Genomic DNA, 26,861 nt, shown 5'->3' with positions numbered 1-26,861 from the left:
CTTAGTCAAGTAGATACAAGAGACTAAACGGGCAGCTTCTGTCCAGAGGTGAGATGGGAAGGCAAAGAGAGTTAGGAGCTGGTTGAATGTTCATGGGGAATCAGGGGTGGAGGGGAGGAGTGTGCTGTGGCAGAATGGGGTGAGTGGTTCGGGTCGCATAACAATGTATGTAAAAAAAAAAAACTTCTGTATGGGAGACTAACTTGACATGTAAACTTCGTTTAATTACAGCTGTAAAAAAAAAAGAGAGAGAAATAGATCTTTTAAAGGGACCGGAGTGAACTGGGAAGACTCGGGTCAGGGTCTGGAACTTGGGTGGGACCGTGAAGGTTTGGCCAGAGGTGGGTGCTCTGTGAGGTGGGTGCTCTGTGAGGAGGGGCCTTCTCAATCAGGGTACAGAGGGTGTGATGGCCAGGGGATGGATATTAGGGGACAGAAAAACTTCACAGCAAAGGTGGGTTTGTGTGGACACCATGGCAGAAGCTCCAGGCTAGAAGATCCACCTTCTAATCACATCTCTTCGTTCATGGGGGCCCTGGGGTCCTGGGTTTGTCACTTTATCTCCCGGAGCCACGATTTCCGGGTCTGTGAAAATGGACCCAGTGAGCTTTGTCAGGTGTGCCTCATAGGGATGCTGAGGTACAGGGTGTACGTGCCCAATGTAGAAGTCAGCACTTTTATTATTTGAGAGAGTCTTAAAGATGAGGATGGACGTCCAGGAGAGAGAGCCTGAGGGCCCGCTAAAGAACCTGGATGTCTTCCTGGCAGACACTCCATTGCCCATCCCACAGCCATGGCAGACATCAGGGTTCACAGTCCTTCTTCCCAGTGAGCCGGTTCTCAGGCTCAGAGCCCACCTCCAGCCCACCACTGACAGGAGTTGGCAGTAATATGGAACCTGCTTGCCCCCAGCAGGGCAGTGGCCTCAAAGGACCAGAACCTGATGAAGGTCTTAGGGAAGACCTGTCCACCGGTGCACGTGGTGATTTCTTTCATCTTCAGAGGTCTTGCCACATTGACTGGGGCATTTTGGAAAGCAGCAGCAGTTTTCCATAAATGGAAATGACTTTTCTTTGTCTTCCGCCATTACCCGTACTGCAGTCCTACTGTCCGCCCTGACCATGGGCTCTGCCAGCAACTCGCCTGACAGCACCATTCATGTTGTGCTGGGGGACAGAATGGTCAGGGAGCGTCTCCTGCGGCCTGTCCAGGTGTCTCCATTGTGCACTGCGGGGCAGTCGGCAGGTGAGGGCTTTGTAGGGACCACCCAATCCTCCTCTTCAGGCAGGCTCGGCTCTCGGGTGGATGGACCCACCACCAGCAGGAGTGCCTCCAAGCTCCCTTTTCTCAAAGTCTCTTCATGCGGGTAGGCTTCCTCACTCCAGCCCAGTTAGGGGAAGTCACCTGGGGCAGGGTGCAAGGAGCCGTCAGCCTGGGGTGGGGGATGTTCCTTTAAGAGTTGTAGAACCTTTTTGTCCTGCCAGGAAGCCCTAAAGATTAATTAACTCCTTTTTATTTTAGTGAGAACTCCCCTCCCCCCCCAAAAAAAAGTCTCAGTATATTTCATGTTACATCAGTACAGCCTTCTCCAGAATGTTCCATTTATTTCTGGTATATGGGTCGGAGTGGGAGGGTACTGAGCCTGGACACCTGTTGAAACAACTGTCCTCTCTGTCTTGGCCTCGTAAGCTGGGGTCTGTGACCCTGGGCATCTGGGATCCCTCTGAAGTAATGCATAAAATTTGGGGTGTATATACATCAGTCCAGGAAGGGGGAGGAGAGGCTTTCAGTAAATTCTCAAGAGTGTCAATGACCCCGGAAATGTCCAGAATCCTGCCCTGAGCTGACCAAGAGCGGCTCTCCTTGTCCCTTCACGAATTCTCTCTCTTGTTTCTGTTTCCGAGCAGCCGCTGCTTGGCAGGGAGATGCCTCCTTGGTGTCCTGAGCTGGAGTGCAAGCTGCTTGTTTTCACGCAGATATGGTTCAGGGAAACAGAAATGGTACCGCATGCCTGACAGACTTCAGGGACATTCTGTTAAATACGCTTTTGTGGCCAGTCCTGGGTATCTATATATAATCTGTGTATAAAATTGTTTCTGTGGGGAAAATACATTTTCAGTTCCAAACAACCAACTTACCAAAACAAAACAAAAAACCCCTTGGTAACCTGATTGTTTAGTAAGTGACAGATGGGTTATAACAGTGCTAAATGTGCATTTCTGGAAAACAATGTTCTTATATTTCAAAATAACGATGACCTCGATATCCCTCAGTTCATAGGGGGCCCTGAGTGGGCTCCCATCAGACCATGAAGCCCCTGAAGTCATATGTAACACTGTGTGCGTTACTTTGGAAGGAGGGTTGACACTGTGATTATGACCTCAAAGACATCTGACTGTAGGGAGAGTTAAGAACTTCTGCTGTGGAGACTGGGGCCAGGCAGAGCCAGGCTGCCTCCTCCCAGCCCGGTTGGGGGAGGGAGCAGCCCCAGGTGGGGCCAGGAGCTCAGTGGTTCCAGCTCAGTCTCTAGGAACCCTTGCTTGAGGAGTGCACCTTCCTCAGGCCTTGGCTGCAGAATGCCACACTCCTGAATGGGAGCCCGAATGGGCCTTCCTCTGTGGCAGCTCGCCCCGTCTTTGCTGGGCCCTCTGTCCCTGGTCTCTTATCAGTTTGCACTCCTTTCACTTGCCTCGTCCAGGAAGTCTTCTCAAATCTCTGACCCTCTAGTTGTTTTCTACTTATTCTTTAGTTAGGTCTGTTCTCTTCATTGCTAATCAGTAAATACTGTTGTTGTATTTGTTGTTGTTGTGAGGTGCCATCGAGTTGGTTCTGAGTCATAGCGACCTTATGTACAACAGAAGGAAACACTACCCGGTCCTGCGCCATCCTTACGATCATTGCTATGTTTGAGCCCATTGTTGCAGCCACTGTGTCAGTCCATCTCATTGAGGGTCTTCCTCTTTTTCACTGACGCTTTGCTTTACCAAAGATGATGTCCTTCTTCAGGGACTGATCCCTTCTCATAACATGTCCAAAGTACGTGAGATGAAGTCCCACCATCCTTGCTTCTAAGGAGCATTCTGGCTGTACTTCTTCCAAGATAGATTTGCTCATGTTATATTTAGTATTCTTCAGTACACACTTACTGTGTACCTATTAAGTGGTAGTCCCTTTTGCTTCATGTGGAGGCGCAAGGTAGACAACTCCCCAGGCTCCGCCTTGAGGTCTTCACAGTCTGGAACGCGTTGTGATGAGTGCTGTGACAGGTGTATGGTGTGCAGCAAGGACAGAGGGAAGGGGCCACCAGCTGTCCCTTGGGCAGTGCCCTCTTTGTGGTTCATCTATTGAAGGCATCATGTGTGCACTATGTTCCCCTCTGGACCAGGGACCATGTCCCGTCTGTCTTTAGGCTGGAAGATCCCGAGGGCTGAAGCCTTTTCTCCCGTTTCTGCATTGTCACCCACCAGGAATAGGAGTGCCTCATGTAGCAGGTGCTGCAGCCTCCTTGATTGGTTTTTTCTAGAAGCCTCCATGCTTTGTAGTTTCTCCTCTTCGTGCCCATTCAACATCATGGAGCCTCTGGGTTGAGGGCCAGAGGCATCCCGCTTCCTTGGGTCCGTTTCAGAAGAAACAGCATTCCGGTACGGCTAGAATTGTGGCCCCTCCCTGGCTAGATTCCCCCCAAGTGAGTTGACTTGACGAAGTCATCTCATGACCCCTCTCCCCACCCCCACCACGAGTGCCCTGTGTGGAGGGGGACTTGGCAACACTGCCCTGGACTCACTGTCATCAGTTAGGTCCTGGTGGTCGTATATTTGACGTTTTCTGTTATCGGTGAGTGGGTGGGTAGCAGTTCTGGGATCTCTTGTTCCCTGGGAAGGACGAGGTAAGGGTGGACTGAGAAACCAGGGACAGGCAGAAATGGATTGGAGAGACATATCCATGTCTCGGGGCCACCTGGAGCTGAGCTCTGCAGGAATGACGCTGGAGGAGACAGGAACCTTTCATCCCAACCAAGTGCTTAGAGGCAGGGAAGCCATTTCTGGGGCTCAGATGGCTTCGGAAGTGGGTGGGAGGTCTCTTCTGATAATGCTGGTGTGTGACTTCTTTTCTTTCTTTTCTCTGACAATCAGTGGTAGAATTGAGGTGTTCTCAGGCTTGCAGGGAAGCTGCTCCACAGGTTATCACCCTTCCCAAGAAGGCTGAGTCAGTCCGGTCCGTCAGTGCTTAGCTGGTTCACCCATGGCTTCTGAGCCAGCCTCACCTGTAGAGCCGTCTCCCGCTGAGCACCTGAACCTTCTCACTTCACAGCTGCTAGAACATCAGAAGTTGGGAAGTGCTCTTTTTATTAAAAGTAAAAACAGTGTTCAAATCCCCTGATGTCATCTACACAAAGTGCTCTTTTTCTTTTCAATCTATAAATTTTATTATTTGTGACATCTTTTCGCATTCATGGGGTTGTAAGAAAAGGCCAGAGCAGTACTTATCCAAAGCAAGTGCCATTCGTTTGGAAGTGACAAGTCCCTGTGCCTGTTACCTCATGTCCCCTCTCATCTGGGAGCAACTAGAACTTATTCCCGCCCCCCATACTTTTGCCTCTGTGAATTCTTTTTCCCAGTTCAAAGCCCCAGACTCCCTTGTGCCCCCGAAAAGATGATGATGGTGTTAGCGGCTCCGTTATTGTTCACCCGCTCAGCACAGGCTGGGTAACACGTACTGCCTGAGACCGTGGCCTCCAGCCAGATTGCTTGGGTTTTCATCCCCGCTCTGTGACTTGTGGCTGTGTATGCAGCCTTGGGCAAGTCATTCACCCTCTCTGTGCCTCAGTTTTCTCATCTGTAAAATGGGGAGTTCCTACTTTGTAGGCCTGTTGTGGGGATATAAAGCACTTAGACAGCGTCCGGCACACAGGGCTCTATGCGTGTTGCCAGTGTTGTTTACACGCATTATTTCATTCTTGTCTCTTGCCCTCCCACCGCCAGCAGATTAGATAACCAGATTCCTTTGCTCGGTTCTGGTGCTCCTCATTTTCTGCCAGGTACCCTGCTGTCTGGGACTAGAGCAGAGCTGCCATAGAAAGGAGGAGGGGGCTGGTGGATGTCACTGGAGCCCCCATGCCATGGGGATGGCTTCTCTTGATTTCTTCCCACAGGGTGTGGACACTGTAAGAAAATGAAGCCGGAGTTTGAGAATGCAGCAGAAGTCCTCCATGGAGAAGCAGATGTACGCTTCCTTTCCTTACCACCGCCCCACCCCCTTCTTTCTTAAATAATCAGTGACCTGTGGAATCACTGAAACAACTTTGCCCCATGAGCCCTGCAGTGGCTCCCCCAGTCCCTGGAGGTCTGCGGTGCTGCTGTGTCCCCTTGGTCAGATGGGTGGATCCCAACTAGGGACAGAAAGGGGCAGGAAGACTACAGGGCCACATCCTCATACCCATGCAGATGGCCTTTGCCAGGTCATGGCTCTGGGGTTCAGCCCAATGGTACGTCCTCTTTTCTCTAGGACCATGACCGTTGGGAACAGGTCCCAGACTACCCCACATGGTTGGTGGGGCAGATTTAAAAGCCTCATCTCAGCCCTTGAAGGAGCAATGATGGGCATGCCAGTGCTCATTGATTCCCTCCGATACACGAGCCCTGGAGATCAACCACCACCTCAGTCACATTCCAGCAGGTCCAGGGCAGGTGTGGGGGCCAGCATCTGGGTGCCTCTATTCTCCAGCACTGCGTCTGAGGCTGTAATGCATGGTTGGCCTTTCCCTCATCCCAGAGCTCTGGTGTCCTTGCAGCTGTCGATGCCACCGTCAACAAGGCCCTGGCAGAAAGATTCCACATCTCCGAGTTTCCTACACTGAAGTACTTTAAGAATGGAGAGAAATTTGCGGTGCCTGTGCTCAGAACAAAGAAGAATTTTATTGAGTGGATGCGAAAGTAAGTCTCACTGTCTCGATGGCGCATCTTGACTCTGGCTGGCAGACCCTGGGAACACCTGGGGGAGAGAAAGTAAACCTTCTAGTCCATGGTCCTTGGCTCAGAGCCCACAGGAACTGAGACAGATTTGATTCCCAAAATCCTAATGCCACCTCTGGTGTGCTGGTACTATATCCTAACCCAGCAGGCCCTCTGATGTGCTGATACCGTGTCCTAATCCAGCAGGTCCTCTGGTGTGCTGGTACCATGTCCTAACCCAGCAGGCCCTCTGATGTGCTGATACTGTGTCCTAACCCAGCAGGCCCTCTGGTGTGCTGGTACCGTGTCCTAATCCAGCAGGTCCTCTGGTGTGCTGATACCGTGTCCTAACCCAGCGGGTCCTCTAGTGTGCTGATACCAGGTCCTAATCCAGCAGGTCCTCTGGTGTGCTGATACCGTGCCCTAATCCAGCGGGTCCTCTGGTGTGCTGGTACCATATCGTAACCCAGCAGGCCCTCTGATGTGCTGATACCGTGTCCTAACCCAGCAGGTCCTCTGGTGTGCTGGTACCATGTCCTAACCCAGCAGGTCAATAATGAGGTTCTATAAACTCCTATAAGCCACATGTTTCTTTGCTCTGGAGGACCCCTTTTCCTAATCTCCTAGTCTTTCTCAGCCCCAGGTTTCATCGTCTGCATTTTATCCCATCCGTTTTGAAAACGTGAAGGAAACAGACAGCTGTTCAGGCCCAGAACTGGACCTGCTGGGCCCGGGGTTTTCCAGTGGCTGACTGGGTCTTCTGCAGTGTCTGCAGTGCAGGCTGCAGTGTGTAGGCCTTGAGAATAAAGCCTGTGAGTCCAGAGACCCTGAGTAGCCCTGCAGTTACTGTCCCAAGGACCCCCTCCTCACTGCATTACTCTGTAGCCTGCAGTTCTTAGCATTTTCCCTTCCTGTGAGGAGGGTTGGAGCCCTGCTGGCCCAGTGGTTAAAGCGCTCAGCTGCTAACCGAAAGGTCAGCTGTTTGAACCCACCAGCTGCTCCTTGGGAGAAAAATGTGGTAGTCTGCTTCCATAAAGATTACAGCCTTGGAAACCTTATGGGGCAGTCCTACTCTGTCCTAGGGCCTCTATGAGTCAGAATTGACTCGATGACAACAGGTATGAGGAGAGTAACTGGGCCTATTGAACAGGTGCCCTGGGAAACAGAGAGAGCCCAGGCTGTGTTTATGTAGCAAAAATTATCAGGGTGCAGCTGAGCAGCTTCTTTCCTGCCTACCTGCCCCTCCCCACCCTTATGTCCCCCCCACCCCGCCCCCACACACAGGTGTGCAGACTCACACATAACTTGAATATTCAAGGCAATTTCCTCATTTCGGTACCAGGAGCAATATTAAGTAAAAGAAGACATATCCCAGCCTTTGCAGAAGTCCTTGGCACACAGCGTAATGATGTCTTTGTGAGTCAGGACCTTAGAGTCACAAAGTAACGCAAGAACCACGCAAAACGGGGGTGTCTAGATTGAGTTACTCTGTTAGGACATAGGTCCTCAGACTTGGATGTACGGGTGCATCGTCAGGTGTGAGGTGCTTATTTAAGATGCAGATTCCAGGGCTCCTGCCTCCAAGGCCTTGATTCAGGGGGTCTGAATGGCCCTCATCTACGGTGTTTTGAAAAACACCCACTTATAGAATGAGAGCAAAGTTCCCACTGGGCTCAGGAGAGGCCTCTGGCAAGAGGTGAGCGAGGTGCTATTCTAAGTTTCTCCCACTTTGTCCTGCTTGTCCCATGGGGGAGGGTTCTGCCAGTAGCCAAGCCTTTGTCTTAGGACCAGAGGAGAGTGGCGATTTACCTCCAGAAGGGATGGACGCTCCTTCGTCCCTCATTCTTTTAGAGTCTGAAGACTCACCAGCCTCGCTCTGGTGCCAGGTCTGGCTCACTGGGAGGAACTGAGTGGGGTTTGCGGGGGGCTGGACAAGGTCCGGTGTGCTTGGATTTGTGGTTGGAGAACAGAGGGAATCAGAAGCATTAATCGTTGCTAATCAGTGCTCCAGAGAGCAGGACGCAAATCATGAGTGCAGAGGGTCTCTGTCCTTTCTGTGCATAGCTGCTGCTGTCGAGAGGCTGAAAAGCTCTGGAGTTATGAACATGGACTTTGGAGTCTGAGAGACCTGTACTCGCGTCATGACCTCGAGCCATTTACTACATACCACTAAGCCCCAGTTTCCCATCTGTAAAATGGAGACAATGATACTTTCCTCATAGACTTAGCTAGAGAATTAAATTAGGTAATGTATGAAAAGCGCTTAGCATAGTGCATGGTGTGGAAACACTCAAAGAAGGGAAGCTATTTTTACTGTTGATTCTAGTTGTCACGTGGGGCTTTCACTGAACGTACCAGTGCAAGCAGGCAGCCTTGCAAATGGCTTCTGTGTATGTCGCCCCATTTCATTCTTGAGTGCCCATGAGGACAGAGCTTTGTATTCTTATTTCATTGATGAGGAAACAGGCTCAGAGACGTTAACAGCCTTGCCCAGGGACAGGTAGTAGCTCTTTCTGGCATTTGAAAGGAATCCTTCCCTTTCCCCTGTGGAGCCTGAGCAGCAGATACCTCTGAGACGGGGAGTTGAGCCTTGCTACCCAGAAGCAGGGTGAGCGGAGGGTGTCGGGTGAGGCTGATGGTGTTTCCAGCATGCACACAGGTGGCCGAGCTGTGGGTGACTGGGACATGCCCCCACCAGCAGGCCAGCCTGAAGAGGCGGGACTCGGGTTGGGGGTGGGGCAGAAAGGTCAGATGGACGGTGTCAACCATGGATCCAGGGCTTAATGACAGGGGCCATAGCAGACAAAGAAAAGAGAAGACAGGATGGCTGGGAGGGGCCTGTCTTAGTCACAAGAGCAGGGGTCCTGTTAGCTAAAATAATGAAGTTGGTTGGAAAGCTGACTTGGGGGACTTGGAGATGGGGGTATGTTCTAAGTCATACTGGATTTAAGGCGACAGTGGCACCTCCAGGTGGAAATACCTGAAGAACATCTGGAAGTAGGGGCATGGATGAGAAGTCTGGCTAGAGCTGTGCTCACCCATGGGGATCCTTGAAGCCATTCAGACAGATGAGATCATTAGAGGGTGCAGAGGCTGGCGACAGCTGAGAGAAGAGAGAGCCCCATCAGAAAGGTGGGGGGAGAGATGGGATATTGTAGGCGCTTGCAGAGAGGGCTCTCAAAAGGCGAGTGTCAGGTAGCCCCGTGCTGCATGTGGCTGCAGACAAAGGTCAGAACCAGCTGGGGCAGGAGGAGGCCGGGGCAGCACTGGGAGCTGACCGCTTCTCAGAGACACTTCTCAGAGAAAGGAAAGAGGGAAAGAAGTTAGGTTGTAGAGAGGGCAGCAAGGGCAAGCCAAGGCTTCTAAGAGACCCTGGCGATCTATGTTTGTGTGAGACAGAGTAGAGGGATCCAGTGGACAGGAAGACACTGAAAAATTATCCATATGTATTGGACACTTGTCATTTCTTAGAGCATATAGGTGCTTGGTAAATGTTAGGTGTTCTGCATGCACCGTCTCTGACCTTCATAAGGATCCCAAGAAGTAGCTGTCATTGTCCTCACTTAACACAAAAGAGAATGGAGGCTCAGAGGGGTTTAGTAACTTACTGAAGGTCACACAGCTGGTAAGTAATCTGGATTTGGACCCAGGCTCACCGCACTCCTTGGCTCATGCTCTCTTCACCAGAGGAAGGCCCAGGAGCAGAAGATAATGGCGAGTCCTTTAGGGTCCCAGAGGAGTCAGGAAGGGACGGCAGGGGAGCTTCATGGAGGAGGGCCTACCCTTGGCAAGAAGGACGTGATGGGGGTAGAAAGGCTGCCCTGCCCTAAAGTGGATCTTCCACATCTTCACAAAATGGCTCTTTCATATGCTTCTCAAAGGGGATCAAAACATCTTTGCTAATGGTACAGATTTGTTCGTGTTTAAACCAGGTTTTAAGATGAATTTTTAGAAGAGATGCCAACTGATTTCTTTATGTGTGTCGCTGGGTGGGTGTGCTTGTAGCCCAGGGGCCTTTCTTCATGACTGTTTCCCCCCCCCCAACCCCTGGTTTCCTGCAGCCCTGAGGCTCCCCCACCCCCAGAGCCCACCTGGGAAGAGCAGCAGACGAACGTGTTGCATCTGGTGGGGGACAACTTCCGGGAGACCCTGAAGAAGAAGAAGCACACCTTGGTCATGTTCTATGCACCTTGTAAGTAGCTTAGGAGTGCTCGTCAAGGGGTGAGGCAAGAGGGGTCAGCCAGACTGAACCCAGAATCCCCTGGGGGACCAGGCAGCCACTAGTTCACTAAGAACCTGTGGATTCTTTGGATCCTCTCTGCTGGGAGGAGGGCTCCGCTAATATCTTTCTAGGCTTGAGAGGTCCTTAAACATCTGCAGCCTCCCTTGCTCAGCCCTCTCAGGAGAGGAAGAAATCGCTCTCCCTCATTTTGGGGAAGGCTTTGTCAATCTCCTCTCGTCCCTGAGTTCTTCCACCCTGCCTCCCTCCCACCAGGCCACTTCATTCCCTCCTCTCAGCTTCCTGCCTCTCCTCCAGGTACTAACTTCCCCTTCAGAACTGGATCTGAGGTGCCTGGAATAGCGAATCTGTTGATGCCTAGACTTCCACTATCTTCCTGATGGTTCCCACCCCAGCCCCCTCTCTGTGACCTTCCCAAGTGGCCATGAAGCCATTTGTGTTTGAAGCTGTAGTGAAGGCACAGTCCCATTCTCTCAGAGCACCGATGTGATTCTCCTTTTAATCAAAGCTTAAGTTGAAGTGTTACAGCTGCTAGCGCTGGTGTTTGTGACCTCGGGTTTTTGTGTATTCCCATTTTGAAGTTGTTAATTGATACTTAAAAGGCAAGGCTCTTAGAATTTCCCACTCTTCCATGGCCCTTGTCTCTCTCCTCCAGGTTACAGCTCAGCTTAATGGAGTGAGGATAATAAAAGCTGCGTCTACAGAGGGGCCAAGCAGCTCAGTCTAGTCATAAACTCACTGAGTTGTAGCCAGCCCTCCTGTTTGCTCCTCTCCTGCCCACACTCTTCAAGTATCAGGAATCTGTAACGTCTCTTGTCGATTCACCATCGGGAGGGGCTGCCTGCTGGGCTCCCCTTAGCACCACAGACTCTGACTCCATCCCTCGGGCAGCCGACACATTTATCACACCAGCCTCCAGTCCCTCTGTTTTTGCCTTTTCTTCTCAGGGTGGTACCTGTTCCCTCTCAGTTCCTCACAGGGCCCCTCACTGCCCTCCTCTCTCCACACAGTGTTCCTAGAAGACTGAGTGGATTCTAAGAAGCTAACATCTTCCTTTGGACAGAGTGGGGGTTGGAGGCCTGAGACCCCGGAGAGAGTGTGACTTGCCTGAGGTATTGTGGCAAGGTAGCAGCCATGCCCTTCCTCCAGCCTGGGGTGGCCTTCTCTGTTTTTGTCACAGGCATGATTCAGAGATTGAGTTTTCTCAGCAGTGACTGAGAACCTAGCTGTAGAAGCAGGAGTCCTTGAGCAGTGTCTTAGTCATCTAGTGCTGCTATAACAGAAATACCAGAAGTGGATGGCTTTAACAAACAGAAGTTTATTCTCTCACAGTCTGGTAGGCTACAAGTCCAAATTCAGGGCATCAGCTCCAGGAGAAGGCTTTCTCTCTCTGTCGGCTCTGGAGGAAAGTCCTTGTGATGCATCAGTCTTCCCTTGGTCTGGGAGCATCTCAGCACAGGAACCTCAGGTCCAAAGGACGTGCTCTGCTCCCGGCACTGCTTTCTTGGTGATGTGAGGTTCCCATGTGTCTCTGCTAGCTTCTCTCTTTTATCTCTCAAAAGAGATTGGATTAAGACACTATCCAATCTTGTATACCTCATCAGTATAATGAGGTATAACTGCCGCTAATCCATCTTATTACATCATAGTGACAGAGTTTACCACACATAAGGAAATCACATCAGATTACAAAATGGTACACATACAGTACTGGGAATCATGAACCCAGCCAAGTTGACAGATATTTTTGGGGGAAACAATTCAATCCATGACAACCAGCCACTGGGCAGACTTTAGACGTCCACACTAAGTGCTTCCCCCAGAAATGCCCCTCTCTGTTGCTGGAAATCTGGGAAGAGCCCCCAGACCTCTGGGCTGGAGCCATCGCATCCCCTCAGCTTCTCTCTGTCTCATTCCTGGCTGAGGGACCTTCATGATAGACACAAGGCCCCCGCTGGCTGCAGGGCGGACAGGCTCCCAAACCCCCAGGGAATCTGGAATGGTCACACCCACCATGCTGGAGGTGCTAATGTTGGGGAAAAGTTATTAGTAATGAAATCTACTCCTCCCAACCCAGAAATCCTCTCCACCAAAAAATAGAAGAGAAAGAAAAGTTTGATTATTGAATAAGCATTACCAGAATGATGTAGCACAGGCAATCTGCTAAGAGATTGCAAAGACAGAAAGAAATCTTAACCATTGTGTAGGTTATTGTGTGCTGTCGAGTCAATTCCGACTCATAGTGACCCTATAGGACAGGGTAAAACTGTCCCTTAGGGTTTCCAGGGAGCAGCTGGTGGATTTCAACTGCTGACCTTCTTGGTTACATTCACATTGTAAAGATAATTGTTAGTTTTTCTAATCCTTCTGGCTAGGCCATCAGAGTTTACGCTCTTCTCCTTCCTGGAAAAACCGGAAGGCACAGGAGAATTGGAGCCCTGGTGGCACAGTGGTTAAGAGCTCAGCTGCTAACCAAAAGGTCAGCAGTTCAAATCCACCAGCCTCCTTGGAAACCCTGTGGGGCAGTTCTACTGTGTCCTATAGGGTCCCTATGAGTTGAAATCAACTCAATGATAATGGTTTTTTTTTTTTTTGTTTTTTGTTTTTTGTTTTGGTTTATAAGGAGAATTACCTGAAGTCACATTTACATACTTTTTAGAAAGACAAAGAATTTACAATTACAAGTGAAAATCTAGAGAAAGCAGTGGGGAGGGAGCAGCTCCTTCCCCTATTTTCAAATGGGGGCTTTCCCTGTTTATTTTCCATTTGTGCTTGTCCTCATACTAACAGCCTTCCTTCCTCTCACCAAATAATAGCTGTGTGCCTGCAGGGTCCTGGGCCCAGGGATGCTGGGGAAGGAGACACATCCCTGCCAGGCCTGTCGGGACTCAGTAATCCATTCAGGATAGTGGCATTGAGCAGCTCAACTTTCGGCAAAGGGCTTGATCCCTGGAGTCTCACATCTCTCTCACCCCCACCCCCAGTCCTGCCCCAGTACTTCAGAGGAGGTAGCTTCTTCACCAGTGGGCTAGGAGGGAGGAGAGACTATCCAAGGACAAAGAAATTCATCTTTTCATTTCTTTCAATGATGAAAAGAATATGTACTTAGTATATAGACTCTAAATACTAAAAGGTCAGTGAGTAAAGTCAAATACCTGATAAAGGTATAAGGTAAAAAGCAAAAGCGTAATCTTACATCTTCTCCACCACCCCCATATGCTGCCTCCCCCCCACTTCCTGCTCCCCTACGTTCCTCTCCCCCCAACATCCCTCCAAGCGCCACATCCCACCTTCCCCCACTTCCTGTCTCCCCGCACCCCACCTCCCCATCCGCATCCCTCCTCCCCAGTTTCTCTGCAGATCTCCTGCCTTTCACTGTTCTCTCCTGTTGGATGCTTCTCTTAGCTGACTGGTCTGTCCTGGTGACAGCCCTTCCTAGACCAGTTTGGCTGAGCCTCCAGATTCAGAATTTTTCCATCTTTATTCCTCTCTCCCTGCTCTGGGAGGCTCCTTTGCTTTCTTGCTGCCCAGAGGTGGTGCCTTTTTAAAAAGGGCCTGAATTAAAAAGGCCTGCCTCTCCTGGCCCACCTGACACCTCTGGAAACATCTTCATGCCCTGCTTAAAACAGCCTCTCCTCCCCTTCTTCATCTCTCTTGCTCTTGCTTTTGGGTAATGAGAAAATTAAATGCAGCCGAAGGCCATTAATCTGAGGCCTGTGATTTTAAATGGACGGTAACTGGAATCTGCAGTAGGCTGACAGTTACCGTTATACTGTCAATAAGCCAAGAGGTTAAAAAGGAAAAACTAGTAATGAAATGATATTTAGGGGAGGGGGTAGCTTATTTTTCAAGCAGCTTAATTTGATTAGTGGACTCAGATGCCGTTCACAAGAGGCCGCCCTGCCTGTTACCAGCCGCGCCGTATGCCTTTGACATACCTTGGTAACTAGAGATCACGCTTTTTTAATATTTTGAAAATTATATAACTTCATTCCTTTATAGTATGAAATTTCTGTGAATTCGAGCGATTCTTTCCTCTGCTAGGTCAAATTTGCAAAGCGTAACTTGCAATTGACGTTTTAGGGAATTAAGAACATCATTTCCCCGGTATCTGCAATGAGTTAGGATACGCAGGGCACTTTGTCTCATTTAGTTCCGACATCAGAACAAAAATGACTTCTCTCTGAATCCAGTAACAGCCAAGCTGTCTTCTCCTTTTGCATCAGATGCTGGGAAAATCCCTTGAAGCCCTCTCCCCACCCCCGACGCCAGGTCCCACCTGTCTCAGGAACTGGCTCAAGTGCTAAATTCAAATGAGAGTTGTAGCTTAGCCTTAATTTGGTTTCACAAAACCCTTTGAAATGCCACTCGTAGTTATTTGAAAAAGAGAGAAAGCAGATGAGCAGAGCCATTCCTATTTCCCTCCGATGTCATCACCGTGGAGCCTTCTCGAAGTGGCCTGCTGTGCCCAGCCACAGCCGTGTGTCAGAAGTGGTGGGCCAGAGCCAGCTCTCCCCACAGGGCATTTGGCCTCTCCCACCTGTGTTTTTTTTTAACCAGATTAATTACCACAGTCAGGGAAAGCAGTTCTGTTCTCTTGGCAGATTTGTTCAGCGGTGTCTGGGGAGTGGTTGAAAGAGGAGGTAGGTTATGCTGTACTAAGGCTGAAGGGCGGCAAGGGCCAAGGGAGAGAGGAGGAGCCAGGGCAGAGCGGCCTGCGGCTTCCTGGGTGCTCTCCTCAGTGGGTGTCCACCTGGGCTCCCCGGGACAGAAGGAGAGAGTGGCCCACAAACAAGTCCCTGCCCTTTGCTGAGAGGCTTCCGTCAGAGATGGAGAAGGCTCAGGTGATGCACAGAGCAGGAGAAACAAGATGGCGGGGAGGGACGTGTACCACTGTGGTACCAGGGCCTCTGCAGTGATGGCCCTTGTCCACTCTGACCTGCCTCTGCCCTGGGACAGGAAATTGACTCCCTATAAGCTTGTCTTCATCTTGGCCTGGCCCCCTTGGGTCCCTGGTTAACTAGATCTGCGGTTCGGGTTGATTGTAGAGTGAAGGGTGGAGAGACAGCATGAGGACACGGGGCCGGGTCTGGCTGCTCACCCTCTGGGCTGGGGTGGCTAGGAATGTGGAAGTCGGCAGCAAAGCACGAGCTGTGGAGGCTGAGGAGAGAGGTTGCCCTGGTCCCCGCGCTTTCCCAGTCCCACTTTGTCTCCATCATGAAATGGAGAGATTTGCCATTGTCACCTGACAAGAGAAGAGGGTTTATAACAGGTTTGGAGACTCCTGAGCACGGATCTTCCTTTTCTAAGCCCAAAACTCCCTCTACTTGCTGGATTGGGTCCTTCTGGCCATGAGGGCAGCCCTGCCATGGAAGGGGCTCAGAACAAGACTGTAGTGACTGCCCACCCCACCCCCCATGGCTGGGTGTGGGATGGGATGTCCCAGGCAGGACGAAGCCCTCAGCTGGGTGGTCTGAGTGATAAGGTTGCTGCAGCAACCTGACAGTGGGGCGGGTGGCCGTGGGAATCAGATGAACCCCCAGAGTCTGTCTGGTGAAGGGAGAGCTCTGGAAAGGCCTCTGGTGGCTCCAGGGAGTGCCCCTGGCCTGCGGCCTCCCGTGGTGCTCAATTCCATCCTGAGTCTTCTCTTCTTGCCCTCTCCACAGGGTGCCCACACTGTAAGAAGGTCATTCCGCACTTTACTGCCACCGCCCATGTCTTCAAAGAGGACCGGAAGGTAAGAATGCCCCTCTTCATCTCTGTCCCTTCTCCAGCTTTGCCCTGCCACCCATTCCTCCTGCTTGCCCCTCCCCGCCCCCCAGGTCTCCTTCCCTCAATTGGTACGGTTTCTGCAGAGACTGGGGATTCCTGGGGAGGCAGGACATTTTCATAAGATCCAGCAGGCAGAGGTCTATGCTGCAACATCAACGGAAGGGGATACACTGAACTGTTAACAGCGGTGGCTTGGAGGAGGGGCACAGCAAAGGGAGTCAGCTCTTTATTTAGTGCCTGAACCTTTTTACACTAGGATTGTAGTCATGTATTACCAATATGTAATTAAAAATACAAATAAAAAAATCCAACAAAAGTCAGCTGGAAGAGGCTGTGGTGGAGGAGAGCAGCCTCACCCAGCAGAAGTGAAAGGCTCCTGTAGCTGCCGACTGATGAAGCATAAAATGAACAAGCTAGAGCTGCAGACTGCATTAGAGGGGCCAGGGTGGGTGCCAGGCACAGCCCAGGCAGCTCCAGCAGCCAGGGGCAGCCCTGGGCCACTGCTGGGAGACGGGGTGCATGGGCCAGGGGCAGGAACTCTGAACTTGGGGAGTACGATTCGGCTGCTTCTAAACTGTGTGACCTTGGATAAGTCACATTGACGCACCAGGGCTCTGTAAAGTTGGGGTGCTGGTCTAGATGACCATGGAGACCCTTCCCAGCCCTGGGACCAGTCGTAGAAGGTCCTAGAAACACGTGGTCATGTAGGGACGCTCGCTTACTCACGCCCAGACCCCAAGTCACATGCAGTTCTGCTGCAGCACCTATTTCTTTAAAGTCTGGCTGACGTTTTCTCTGGCTGGGTCCAGGCAGGCTGGACGGAGCCAGTGCCAGCAGCAGACTGAGCAGAGGGTCCGGGACGCTAGGGCGCGCAAGCGAGGCTGCAAGAGCAGGGGTTCAGCCAGGGCGGGGAGGCATTAGGTGCAGAGGCACACGTGGGCAGAGATGAATTATTCAGGGCGAAGGCTCTTGTTTTCTGCTGGGCCAAAAGGCTTTGATTGTAGCCAAAAGGAGGTCAGGCCTGCAGGTACCTTCTGGGCCTGGCAGAGGCAGCGACACTGATGCCTGAGGTGGGGCAGAGATGGCACTGTGAGAACTGGACAGCGTTCAAGTCGGAGGACGCCAGGTGGAGGGCAGGTTGCACTCATGGAGAGTGGGGACAAACCAGGGACACTCATGCCCCCGGGACCCTTCCCTGGACTCAAGGAGTCCCGTCATCACCCACAAGCCCTGGCTGTGCCCTTGAGGCACCCTTGCTCGTCCAGGAAGGACTGTGAGGGCCAGAAACCTTTTTGTCTGCCTGCCACTTGGCCTGCATGGAGAGGGGAGGCAGGAAGGGTTTCCCCATCTCCATCTCCCTCACCTTCCGCACCCGGTCCTACCCCAGGCCCTGTGCAAACAACACCATGGTTGCTCTGGGAACTCCAGGGGCTGGAGCTGGTTGGTTTGGGGAGGTCTTATGCCATGGTGCAAACAGTTAACATGCTCAGCTGCTAACTGAAAGATTAGAGGTTCAAGTCCACCCAGAGGTGCCTTGGAAGAAAGCCCTGGCGATCTACTTCTGAAAAACCAGCCATTGAAAACCCTACGGAGCACAGTTCTGCTCTGAAACGCATGGGGTCACTGTAAGTTGGTGTTTACTCTATGGCAGGTGGTTTTTTATGCCCCCTGAGAGCTGCTCTGAGTAGCAGATGCTCCATGTAGCTCCCAACCCCTCCACCCAGCAGACTCGGTGCTCTGGGCAGACGGGAGGAGGGCTGAGGGGTGGCCTTCCTGCCCCACTGATCTCCCAGGTCTCTGCAGGCTCCAGGAGGTCTGTGAAGGATTCTGAGGGCACCCTTCGGCCACACGGAGCCTGGGATTCGTTTTCCAGCAGTGCTGGGGAGTGTGGTGTCAGGAGCACAGATCTGGCTGAGGCACCAGGGGCCCAGGTGGCTGGGGAGCCCTGAAGGAGACAGCCCCATCTGGCATGGTACCTGTCCCCCACCAGCACCATGAGGAGGCAGCCCTTCCCTGCTGCACCAAAACCAAAACTAAACCACTTGCCATGGAATCGATTCCAACTCCTGACAAACCCATGTGTATCAGAGTAGAACTGTGCTCCATAGTGTTTTCAGTGGCTGAGCTTTGGGAAGTAGATCACCTGGCCTTTCTTCTGAGATGCCTCTGGGTGGATTCAGACCGCCAGCCTTTTAGTTAATAGCCAAGCGCTTAGCCATTTGCAGCACCCGGGGATGCGCAGGGCCCCTCTGTGCCCTGACAACCCCTCTCTAGACACGGATATGCCTTTGATTGCTTGTCTTAACTTGGGCCAGCAATGTTACTGACCTTTTCCTGGGTTCCTTCTCTCTGTCCCTGTTATTCCCTCTATCCCTCCTTCCAACCTCCTTTATTCCAAGCCAGGGATCGCCCTCACTCGTTTTCAGGAGCATACTTCCTAACTTCTCTGTCCCTGGCTTTGGGGTTTCTGGAGGCAGCACATGGTCACAGCAGGGAAGTGGGGGCCTCTCTTTCCCTCCCTGACTCTGTGGCCTGGGGGACTAACGTGGCTGGGGCCCACTCTACACTCCAGGCTGGGTGCCACGATTACTGGGTGCCATCCTACAACTGTCCTATCAGAGTCCCATCAGGTGCTTCTGGGAATTTGTGATTCCTGAGAGCTGGCTCTGCTGCTGGCTCCAGGGTGGGATTTGGGAACCGCTGGCCTGTCCAGCACTCTCCTTTTACACATGAAGGATCAAGCCCCAGAGAGAGGACGTGTCCTTGCCCAGGGACGCCCAGCGGGTCATTGGCAGCAAGAACTGGATCTGCCGACTCGCGGTTCTTCCTGACACCCCCCTGCTGCCACCTCTTAGCTGGAATTGTATTTTTTTACCACCCAGAAGACAGTCCCTGTTCCTTCCCCAATCAATATGCAGTTGGTTGTTCACTTCCATTTTCATAGCCAAAGTCAATATTAGCTCCGGCAGAGATGTATTTTACTGAATCAATAAAGCTGTGTGAGGCAGCTCATATTTTAGCTGGGGAGCCTCCACCCCCTCCCAGGAGCTTACTTGGCAACCTTGTCAGTTGACACGCTAGGTGGAGAAAGGGCTGCAGACTGTTAGTGTTGGAGTGGATGGTGTTCTTGAACGGGTCATGAGGACAAGGACCCGTGGTGGGAGGCTGGGAGCACAGGCAGGGGCAGGTGGCAGCTGGGCTCCCAAGACAGCGCCTATCTCTCACCACACATGCAGGTGTTCTCAGCCCAGGGCAAGGCCAGTGGTGCAGCTCTTGGCCAGATGACCTTGAAGGTCATCTCAGGAGTGAGGCCTTGATGCAGTGGAGACCCCTCTTCTGTGATTGGTGATTGACCCACGTCTCTGCTCTAACTCTGGCCATGCTGCATCCTCCTGCTACATTTATGGGATCATCTGCCCATCAGGATTGAAAGCTCCTTGAGGGCAGAGACCTCATCTGTCTTTGAATTCCCTACAGTCCTACAACCTTCCAGTTGCCCACTAGTCAGTTCTGACTCATGATGACCCATGTGTGTCAGAGTAGAAGTGTGCACCACAGGGTTTTCAGTGGATGATTTTTCAGAAGCAGATGGCCAGGCCTTTCTTCCAGGGCACCTCTCGGTAGATTCAAACCAGCAACCTTTCAGTCAGTAGCCAAGCTTAACAGTTGGCACCACCCAGGGACTCCTGTGACACCTGTTGTTGTTGTAGGTTGCCACTGAGTCGATTCCCACTCATAGTGACCCCATGTGTGCAGAGCAGAGCTGCTGCATAGGGTTTTCAAGACTGTGATCTTTCAGAAGCAGATCGCCAGGCCTGTCTTCCAAGGTGCCTCTGGGTGGATTCAAATTGCCACTCTTTCAGCTAGTAGAGCACTTAACTATTTGCACCACCCAGGGACTTCTCATGACATCTTAAACACCGTAAATAAAACCCATTGCTGTCGAGTCAATTCCGACTCATAGTGACCCGATAGGACAGAGTAGAACTGCCCCATAGCGTTTCCAGGGGGTGACTGGTGGATTCAAACTGCCGACTTTCTGTTTAGCAGCCAAGCTCTTAACCACTGAGCCACCAGGGCTCCTATGACATCGGGAATCTCTGTAAATGGTGACTAATATATTTGATATTAACTGAGAGCCCTTATTACACTGATACTTCAAAAGTATTATGTCATTTTATCCTCACAACAACTTAATCAGCTAGGTGTTGTTAGTACACCTGTCTTCCAAAAACCAAAACCAAACCTGCTGCCATCGATTTGATTCCAACTCATAGCGACCCTATAAGACAGCGTAGAACTGCCCCATAGCGTTTCCAAGGGGTGACCGGTGGATTCCAACTGCCGACCTTTTGGTTAGCAGCCGAGCTCTTAACCACTGTGCCACCAGGACTCCACCCCTGTCTAACAGAGGAGGAAGTTGAATCTTAGGTGAAATGACTAGCCCAGAGTTACCCAGCTGGAAAGGGCCCAAGTGAACATCAATGAGCAGGCATTGTCTGAGTGTGATTCCCCCATGAGCAGACCCAGCCCTGGGATTCCAGTTCAGGTGGTGTACTCGTGAGGCCATCTCAGGAGGCACCGAGTGGATGGAGGAAGTGAGACCGGAACAGGAAGGAAGCCAAGGCAGGCGCGTGTTAACGAGCAAGTTGGTGTGTGGGGAACTTCCTCTCCAGGGATGCACCACAGAGTTGTTCCATTCAAAGATCAAGGAAGTCAGGGTGCTTGTCCCCAACTCCCATCCACCCCTGGGGCTGTAACTGCCAACTCCCTGCAGGCTGGGGGGAAGCCTTCAGGCCAAGGGTAGCGGGTGCTGGTGGCAAGTGTTGGGCAGAGGGGACACGGGCAGGGCACCAACAGCATATGCTACAGGAATTTGTGCTAACTACCATAGAGCCAAGGAGCCCTGGTGGCACAGTGGTTAAAGCGCTCTGCTGCCAACCAGAAGATCAGTGGTTCAAAACCACCAGCCGCTCCACATGTAAAAAAGACATTGCAGTCTGCTTCCATAAAGATTACAGACTTGGAAACCCTATGGGACGCTTCTACTCTGTCCTATAGGGTGGCTATGAGTCCGAATCGACTCAGCAGAATCAGGTTTGCAATGGGTACCACAGAGCCAATCTAGAAGTTACAGGGTGCACGTTCTGGGCTGTGGGTTCAGCGTGCATGTTCAGTGCAAATCTTGAGTGGGTGTAACGGAGGCTGGCGTTTAGACAGGGTGAAATTGGGATAGATGAAGAGGTACATTGCTGCTTGTTTCCAAAGAGCCCAAGCCCGCTTCCTTCAGGAAGCAGAGGCAGCTTGTCTCCTGTTCTATAGCAGCTGAGGGTGGATCAGCCTTTGCAGCTAGAAGCAGCATTCTTGGTATGCGGCTGGCAGCTGGTTTGGGTGACTCAGAATAAGTAAACACATTTTTAGTTTAGTAGATTTATAAAACCATACACTAGGTTTCCAACAGCTCCAGGGCAGTTGTACAAATTAATTCATAACTTAAAGTGGATGCTGGGAGAGCAGCAGCCTGGAGCAACGCTCATCAGACATTTTCACAGGGTAGCAGAGGCTGTGTGGAGGTGGGGGGCACCAACCTGATCTCCCCTGGGCCAGGCCCCATCATGCCTGCCCCCACCGCACCTGCCGCACTGCGACGGCCCCGAGAAATGGAGCCCTGTGGACGGCCTGCTGCACGTGTCTAAATAATTCAGAAAGCGCTTTAGAGGCTGAGGCAGGGGCTCTCGGGAGCCTGTAGGGGCCAGCCTGCTGGCCTGAGTGAACTGGGCCCAGGGCCGATGCGGTGAAAGGCGTAAAGGAGACAGTTGTCCTCTACTGCGGCCAGTTATATTGCCTGTGGGAATGCAGGATGAGTGCCATCATCTCTTCTTCTAACTTTTAAAGAGAAGCTGGAAAGCCAAACTTCTACTTAAAATCTTCTGGCTTTTTTTTTTTTCCTATATTGGCAGCTAATTCAAATTTATTTTTAAAAACAATGCTATGTGGTTCAAATAGAACAGGCGTGAGAGCCAGCTATGGATTGTGCGTGGCCAGTTTGCAGACTCTGCTCTAAAAAGTCTTGCTTTATAGGACATTATATAATGAGGGGTAGGAGGAGGTGTGAGGGTGGGGTGAAGATGAGCAAGCGGGGCTCACTTGCAGCCAGGGTGGGGGAGGGCCATACCTGGTTCTCAGTCCTACAGTCAGAACAATAGCCCTGCTTGCTCACCTGCTCACCTGGGGCACAAGGTGAGTATCTTAGTCTCCTAGGTGGCTTTAACCCTTTGGTAACCCAGTTCTTTGCTGCTTTGAATTTTTGGTTGATACCATGTATTGTCATTCACGGATCATTGAGTGTGTCTGAATTTTTGGTAGGTTTTGTGAATTTTTTTGCTTACCCCCTCCCACAAGCCTGCCCTGCGTGTTTAGCGGTACACATGAAGTACCACTAATTATACCCCAGAGTCCCCACTGGGGTCTATTGGTACATATGTGTAACGAGTAAAAATTTTCCAAATTTCTCTTTTTCCTGCCAAAAATTCAGACACCTCATACAACACCCGGTAAAAACAGTAACGTGCAGCACACGCTCATTTCTTGGGTTTGAAACAGTCATAAAGGCTCCTGCCTTGTGGCGGCACACGGCATCAATAATACAGCAGCTTCCCAGTAAACCCCAGAGGCTGAAACAGTTCATGGTCACTGTATGGACCACTGGACATGAAATTTATTTTCTCACGGTCTGAATTCAGGGCACCGGCTCTGTGGGAAGGCACTCTCTTTCTGACAGCTCTGGGGAAGATCCTTAGATCCTCGTCTCAGCTTCTGTGGCCCCGGCATGCCTCGGTTCCTTGGCGATCTTCATGTGGCGTCTCTCTTCCCCATTCGGGTGTGCGTATCTGTCTGTGCTGCTCCTTAGAACTCAGACATGATTAAGTTTAGGACACACCCTGCACTGATATGGCCTCGTTAACATAACAAAGAAACCCCTGTTCCCAAACATTCACAGGTGTGGGGGTTAGGATTCCATCAATCCCTGACAGTCAGTGACTAGCAAGCATTGTTTTGTGGCCGCAGGGCTCTCCTGCCTGGGAAGGGGGCCTCTTCTCACATGTGAATAAGGAGGACCCAGAGACCTGTGTGCATCGTGGTTATTCAACAGTCTGACATTTCAAACCGTAGTGGCACTTTAGTGTGGGTTCCTTACCGGGCTTTGGCCCTCAGATGCTCGCCCCTCTCTCAGGTCTTGGCAGGTGATGTTGCTTCCGTTTGGGATTTCCTTTCCTTGGGCCTTCACGTGGCCCGCTGCTGCCTCCTCATCATTCAGGTCTGGATCAAATGCTCTCTCCTCAGAGAGGCCTCCCTGGCCACCCTGGCTGAAGCAGCCTGCTCTGGGTGTTGCCTTATCGAATCTCCCACTTTGAGTGTCTTCAGAGCACTCGTGAGGCTCAAAAATGATCTCGTGTGTTTGTTGATGTGTCTGTTAACGGCCTTTCTGCAGTAAGAATGTCAGTTGCTTGATGACTGGTCTTTATCAAGTTCATTGTTGTGCCTCTAACATCTAGGCACATAGTAGGGCTTTAGTAAATGTTCCTGATGAGAGGACTTCCCTCACAATCTGTCCTCCCAGTGTGTGGGAGTTGGTAGATGGGCTAGAACAGGCCAACAGCCAGTTTGGGAACCTCCTTCTGACAGAGAACTCTGATTGCTTCAGTCACGCGCTACTTCTTCTAGTGTTGGGAATGTGTCTCCTGCCTGGAATGTTCTCTTACTCCTTCAGACCTTGGCTTAGGTGGCAAATCCTGCAGAGAGCCTTTGCTCCCTCCACTCCCCTGGGTTCTCTTTGCTCCCTGTACCAGCTCCATCATACCTTATATCACACCATGTTGGAATTGCCTGTTCATCCAACTCATTGATTAGATGCTGAGCTCTTAGCAACTTATATGTTGTTGGGTACCATCGAGTCAATTTTTGACTCATAGTGACCCTGTGTGACAGAGTAGAATTGCCCCAGAGGGGTTTTTTTTTTTTTTTTTGGCTGTAATATTTATGGAAGCAGATCACCAGGTCTTTTTCCTGAGGAGCCACTGGGTAGGTTCGAACCACCAATCTTTTGGTTAGCAGCCGAGTGCTTAACCTTTGCACCATCAGGGCTCCTTAGCCCTTTGATATGGGCTGGTGAAAAATCAGTTGCTAGGGTCACTATGAGTCAGAATCAACTCTATGGCAATGATTTTGGTTTTTTTTTTTTTCTTTGTCAAGTTCATTTCGACTCAGGGCAACCCTGTGTTTGTCAGAGTAGAACTTAACATCATAGGATTTTCAATGGCTAATTTTTCAGGAGTAGATTGCCAGACCTTTCTTCCATGGCACTGTTGGGTGAACTCGAACCTCAATCTTTCAGTTAGCAGCTGAGCACATAAACTGTTTACACCACCGACGGAGGGACTCCTACACAGGCTGGTGGAAAAAAAAAACCAAACCTGTTGCTATCAAATCAATTGTGCCTCATAGCGACCCTATAGGACAGAGTAGAACTGCCCCCATGGGGTTTCTAAGGAGCCACTGGTGGATTCAAGCTGCCAACCTTTTGGTTAGCAGCCAAGCTCTTAACCACTGCACCATCAGGGCTCCATACAGGCTGGTAGGAGTGATTATAATCGCAGCTAGCATTTACTGACCACTAACCGCCTGCCAGATCCCGTGCTAATTTGCTTCACCTAAATTCTTACTCAGTCTTCATAATATCCCAATAGCTTAGTGTCTTAGTTTTGTAGTGCTACTGTAACAAAAATACCACAAGTGGATGGCTTTAACAAACAGAAATTTATTCTCTCACAGTCTAGGAAGCTAGAAGTCCGAATTCAGAGCACCAGCTCCAGGGGAAGTCTTTCTCTTGTCAGCTCTGGGGAAAGGTCGTTGTCATCAGTCTTCCTCTGGTTTAGGAGCTTCTCAGCGCAAGGACCTCTGGTCCAAAGACGCCATTCCTGGCTCTTCTTGCTTGGCTTTAATGAGGTCCCTCTCCTCTCTGCTCGCTTCTCTCTTTTATATCTCAAAAGAGACTGACTCAAGATACAACCTAATCGTGTAGATCGAGTCCTGCCTCATTAGCATAACAGCCTCTAATCCTGCCTCATTAACATTGTAGAGATTAGGATTTACAACACATAGGATAATCACATCAGATCACAGAATGGATGATAACCACACAATACTGGGAATCATGGCCTAGCCAAGTTGATGTACATTTTTAGGGGCACCATTCAATCCATAACACCTAGCTGTTACTGTTATTTCCATTTTACAGATGTGGAAATTGAGACACCAAGAATCTAGGTAATTTTCCTTAGGTTTTAATATGTGACCAAGCCCAGATTTGAACTTGGAGAACTTGACTTCAAAGCTCTTGTTCTTAACCTTGGTATTACACTGCGTTCTCTAGCAGATGCTCAGGGCATATTTGTTGATAAATGAATGCATCCACAGGGCCTCACAGAAAGCATCATTACAAATGCTTTCAAGCCATCATTTCCTTTATGGTCATTATACTCTTGATTTTAAAGGGTAGTCTGATGGCACTATAAGCCAAATTCCCTAACCTTACCTGTTTGCCTTAGAAAATGACAACAGGCGCCTTCAACCTTAAGGGAGCTTTGTGCTGGGCATGCTTTGGTGAAGTCATTCCTGCTGTTGGGGAGAAGATCAAAGAAAGCCCACATCCTGGGAATGCTGGGCCAGAGCACAGTCTGTGTGCAGAGGGGCTCTCGGCATCCAGGCCTCAGCACAGAGACGCCCTGTGCTGACCCCCTCTTTCTTCTGCCCTGTAGATTACCTGTGCTGCCGTTGACTGCGTCAAAGACAAAAACCAGGACCTGTGTCAGCAGGAGGCCATCAAGGCCTACCCTACTTTCCACTACTACCACTACGGAAAGTTTGTAGAGAAGTACGACAGCGATCGGACGGTGAGCTGGGGAGGCGTCTGCCCCGAGCTATTCGGGCTGCCTGGCAGGGAAGCAGCTGCTGAGGAGGGGCAGCACAGGGGGCTGGCCCGTCAGCTGTGAAACCAGAGCTGAGAGGACACAGGCTCTGGCCTGGCTGAGCCTTAACATGGGAGGAGAGCCTCAGGGGTTCTCACGTGGGTTCTTAGGTCTGGCAGAGTTTCCTTGCCTGCTTCTCCGGCTGGCCTGGGAATGGTGGGACGACAGCATAGCCAGGCAGGGTTTCTGGCTGTGTCCTGGGCATCACCGCATCGCCACTCTGCCCCCTCTGGTTATGGCCTCTGGAGTCTGTCCAGAGGGGCCCCCATGGAGAGGGACAGGGGAGAGGAGAGGAGGTCCGTGTCCCTGTCTGAGGCTTAAGTTCCGTTTTCTTTTGCTCCTCTCTCCTTTTCCCCTCAGGAATTGGGATTTGCCAATTTTATTCGAACCCTCCGAGAGGGAGACCATGAGAAGCTGGCGAAAAAGAAGGAAGAGTTGTAATTTCTGCCTCAGAGAAAGCTTTTCCATTACACTGTGAATGATACCTGTTTTGTTCTTTCTGAATTTACACGTGTTCTGAAGACAAAGTTTTTTACAGCCGCTTATGGCCATTTTGTACAATTTTGAAATAAAATTAAACCAATTGTTTGGCCGTGTGGTTTTTTTTTTTTTCCTCATGAAGACCGTACTAACCCTCCCTGTGGCCTAACAGGTGGGTGCTCGTGGTCTCCCTGAGTCCTCGCCCTCTCCAGGCGGGGACGGCACTGCACTGGCATGGCTGAGGGGGTAAGGGTGGCAGGTGAGGAGGGTCATGGGTGCCCTCCCCTCGTCAGTCATTTGAAAGCAGGACAGGAAAACGGGCCCACAGAATATTCTGTTGGTAAGTGAAATGTGACCGGTTATTGAGAGGAAAAACAGTAGGATGACCAG

The 26,861-nt window shown here is 51.0% G+C and overlaps 1 protein-coding gene across 3 annotated transcripts in view; it reads left to right on the top strand.

The window, feature by feature from the left end:
• The window catches only part of PDIA5 (protein disulfide isomerase family A member 5), a 124,350-nt gene extending 97,771 nt beyond the window's left edge, over window positions 1-26,579 (top strand). For 2 of the 3 annotated variants that reach the window (XM_023728800.1, XM_023728799.1), the window contains exons 12-17: window positions 5,153-5,223; window positions 5,773-5,933; window positions 10,013-10,143; window positions 15,858-15,928; window positions 25,782-25,897; window positions 26,352-26,498. In XM_023728800.1, coding sequence (XP_023584568.1) covers window positions 5,153-5,223; window positions 5,773-5,933; window positions 10,013-10,143; window positions 15,858-15,928; window positions 25,782-25,897; window positions 26,352-26,469 — 668 coding nt within the window. In that variant the 3' untranslated portion in view covers window positions 26,470-26,498. Of the gene's footprint in view, window positions 1-5,152; window positions 5,224-5,772; window positions 5,934-10,012; window positions 10,144-15,857; window positions 15,929-25,781; window positions 25,917-26,351 lie in introns of all 3 variants that reach the window. The other variant, XM_004373622.2, reaches the window with a different exon arrangement.
• Window positions 26,580-26,861: the final 282 nt, after the last annotated feature.

Source organism: Trichechus manatus, unplaced genomic scaffold (assembly GCF_000243295.1).
Source record: "Trichechus manatus latirostris isolate Lorelei unplaced genomic scaffold, TriManLat1.0 scaffold00026, whole genome shotgun sequence".
NCBI classification, from domain to species: Eukaryota; Metazoa; Chordata; class Mammalia; order Sirenia; family Trichechidae; genus Trichechus; species Trichechus manatus.
Note: the sequence above shows the minus strand (reverse complement) of the source record. Positions and strands in the feature narration are given on the sequence as shown.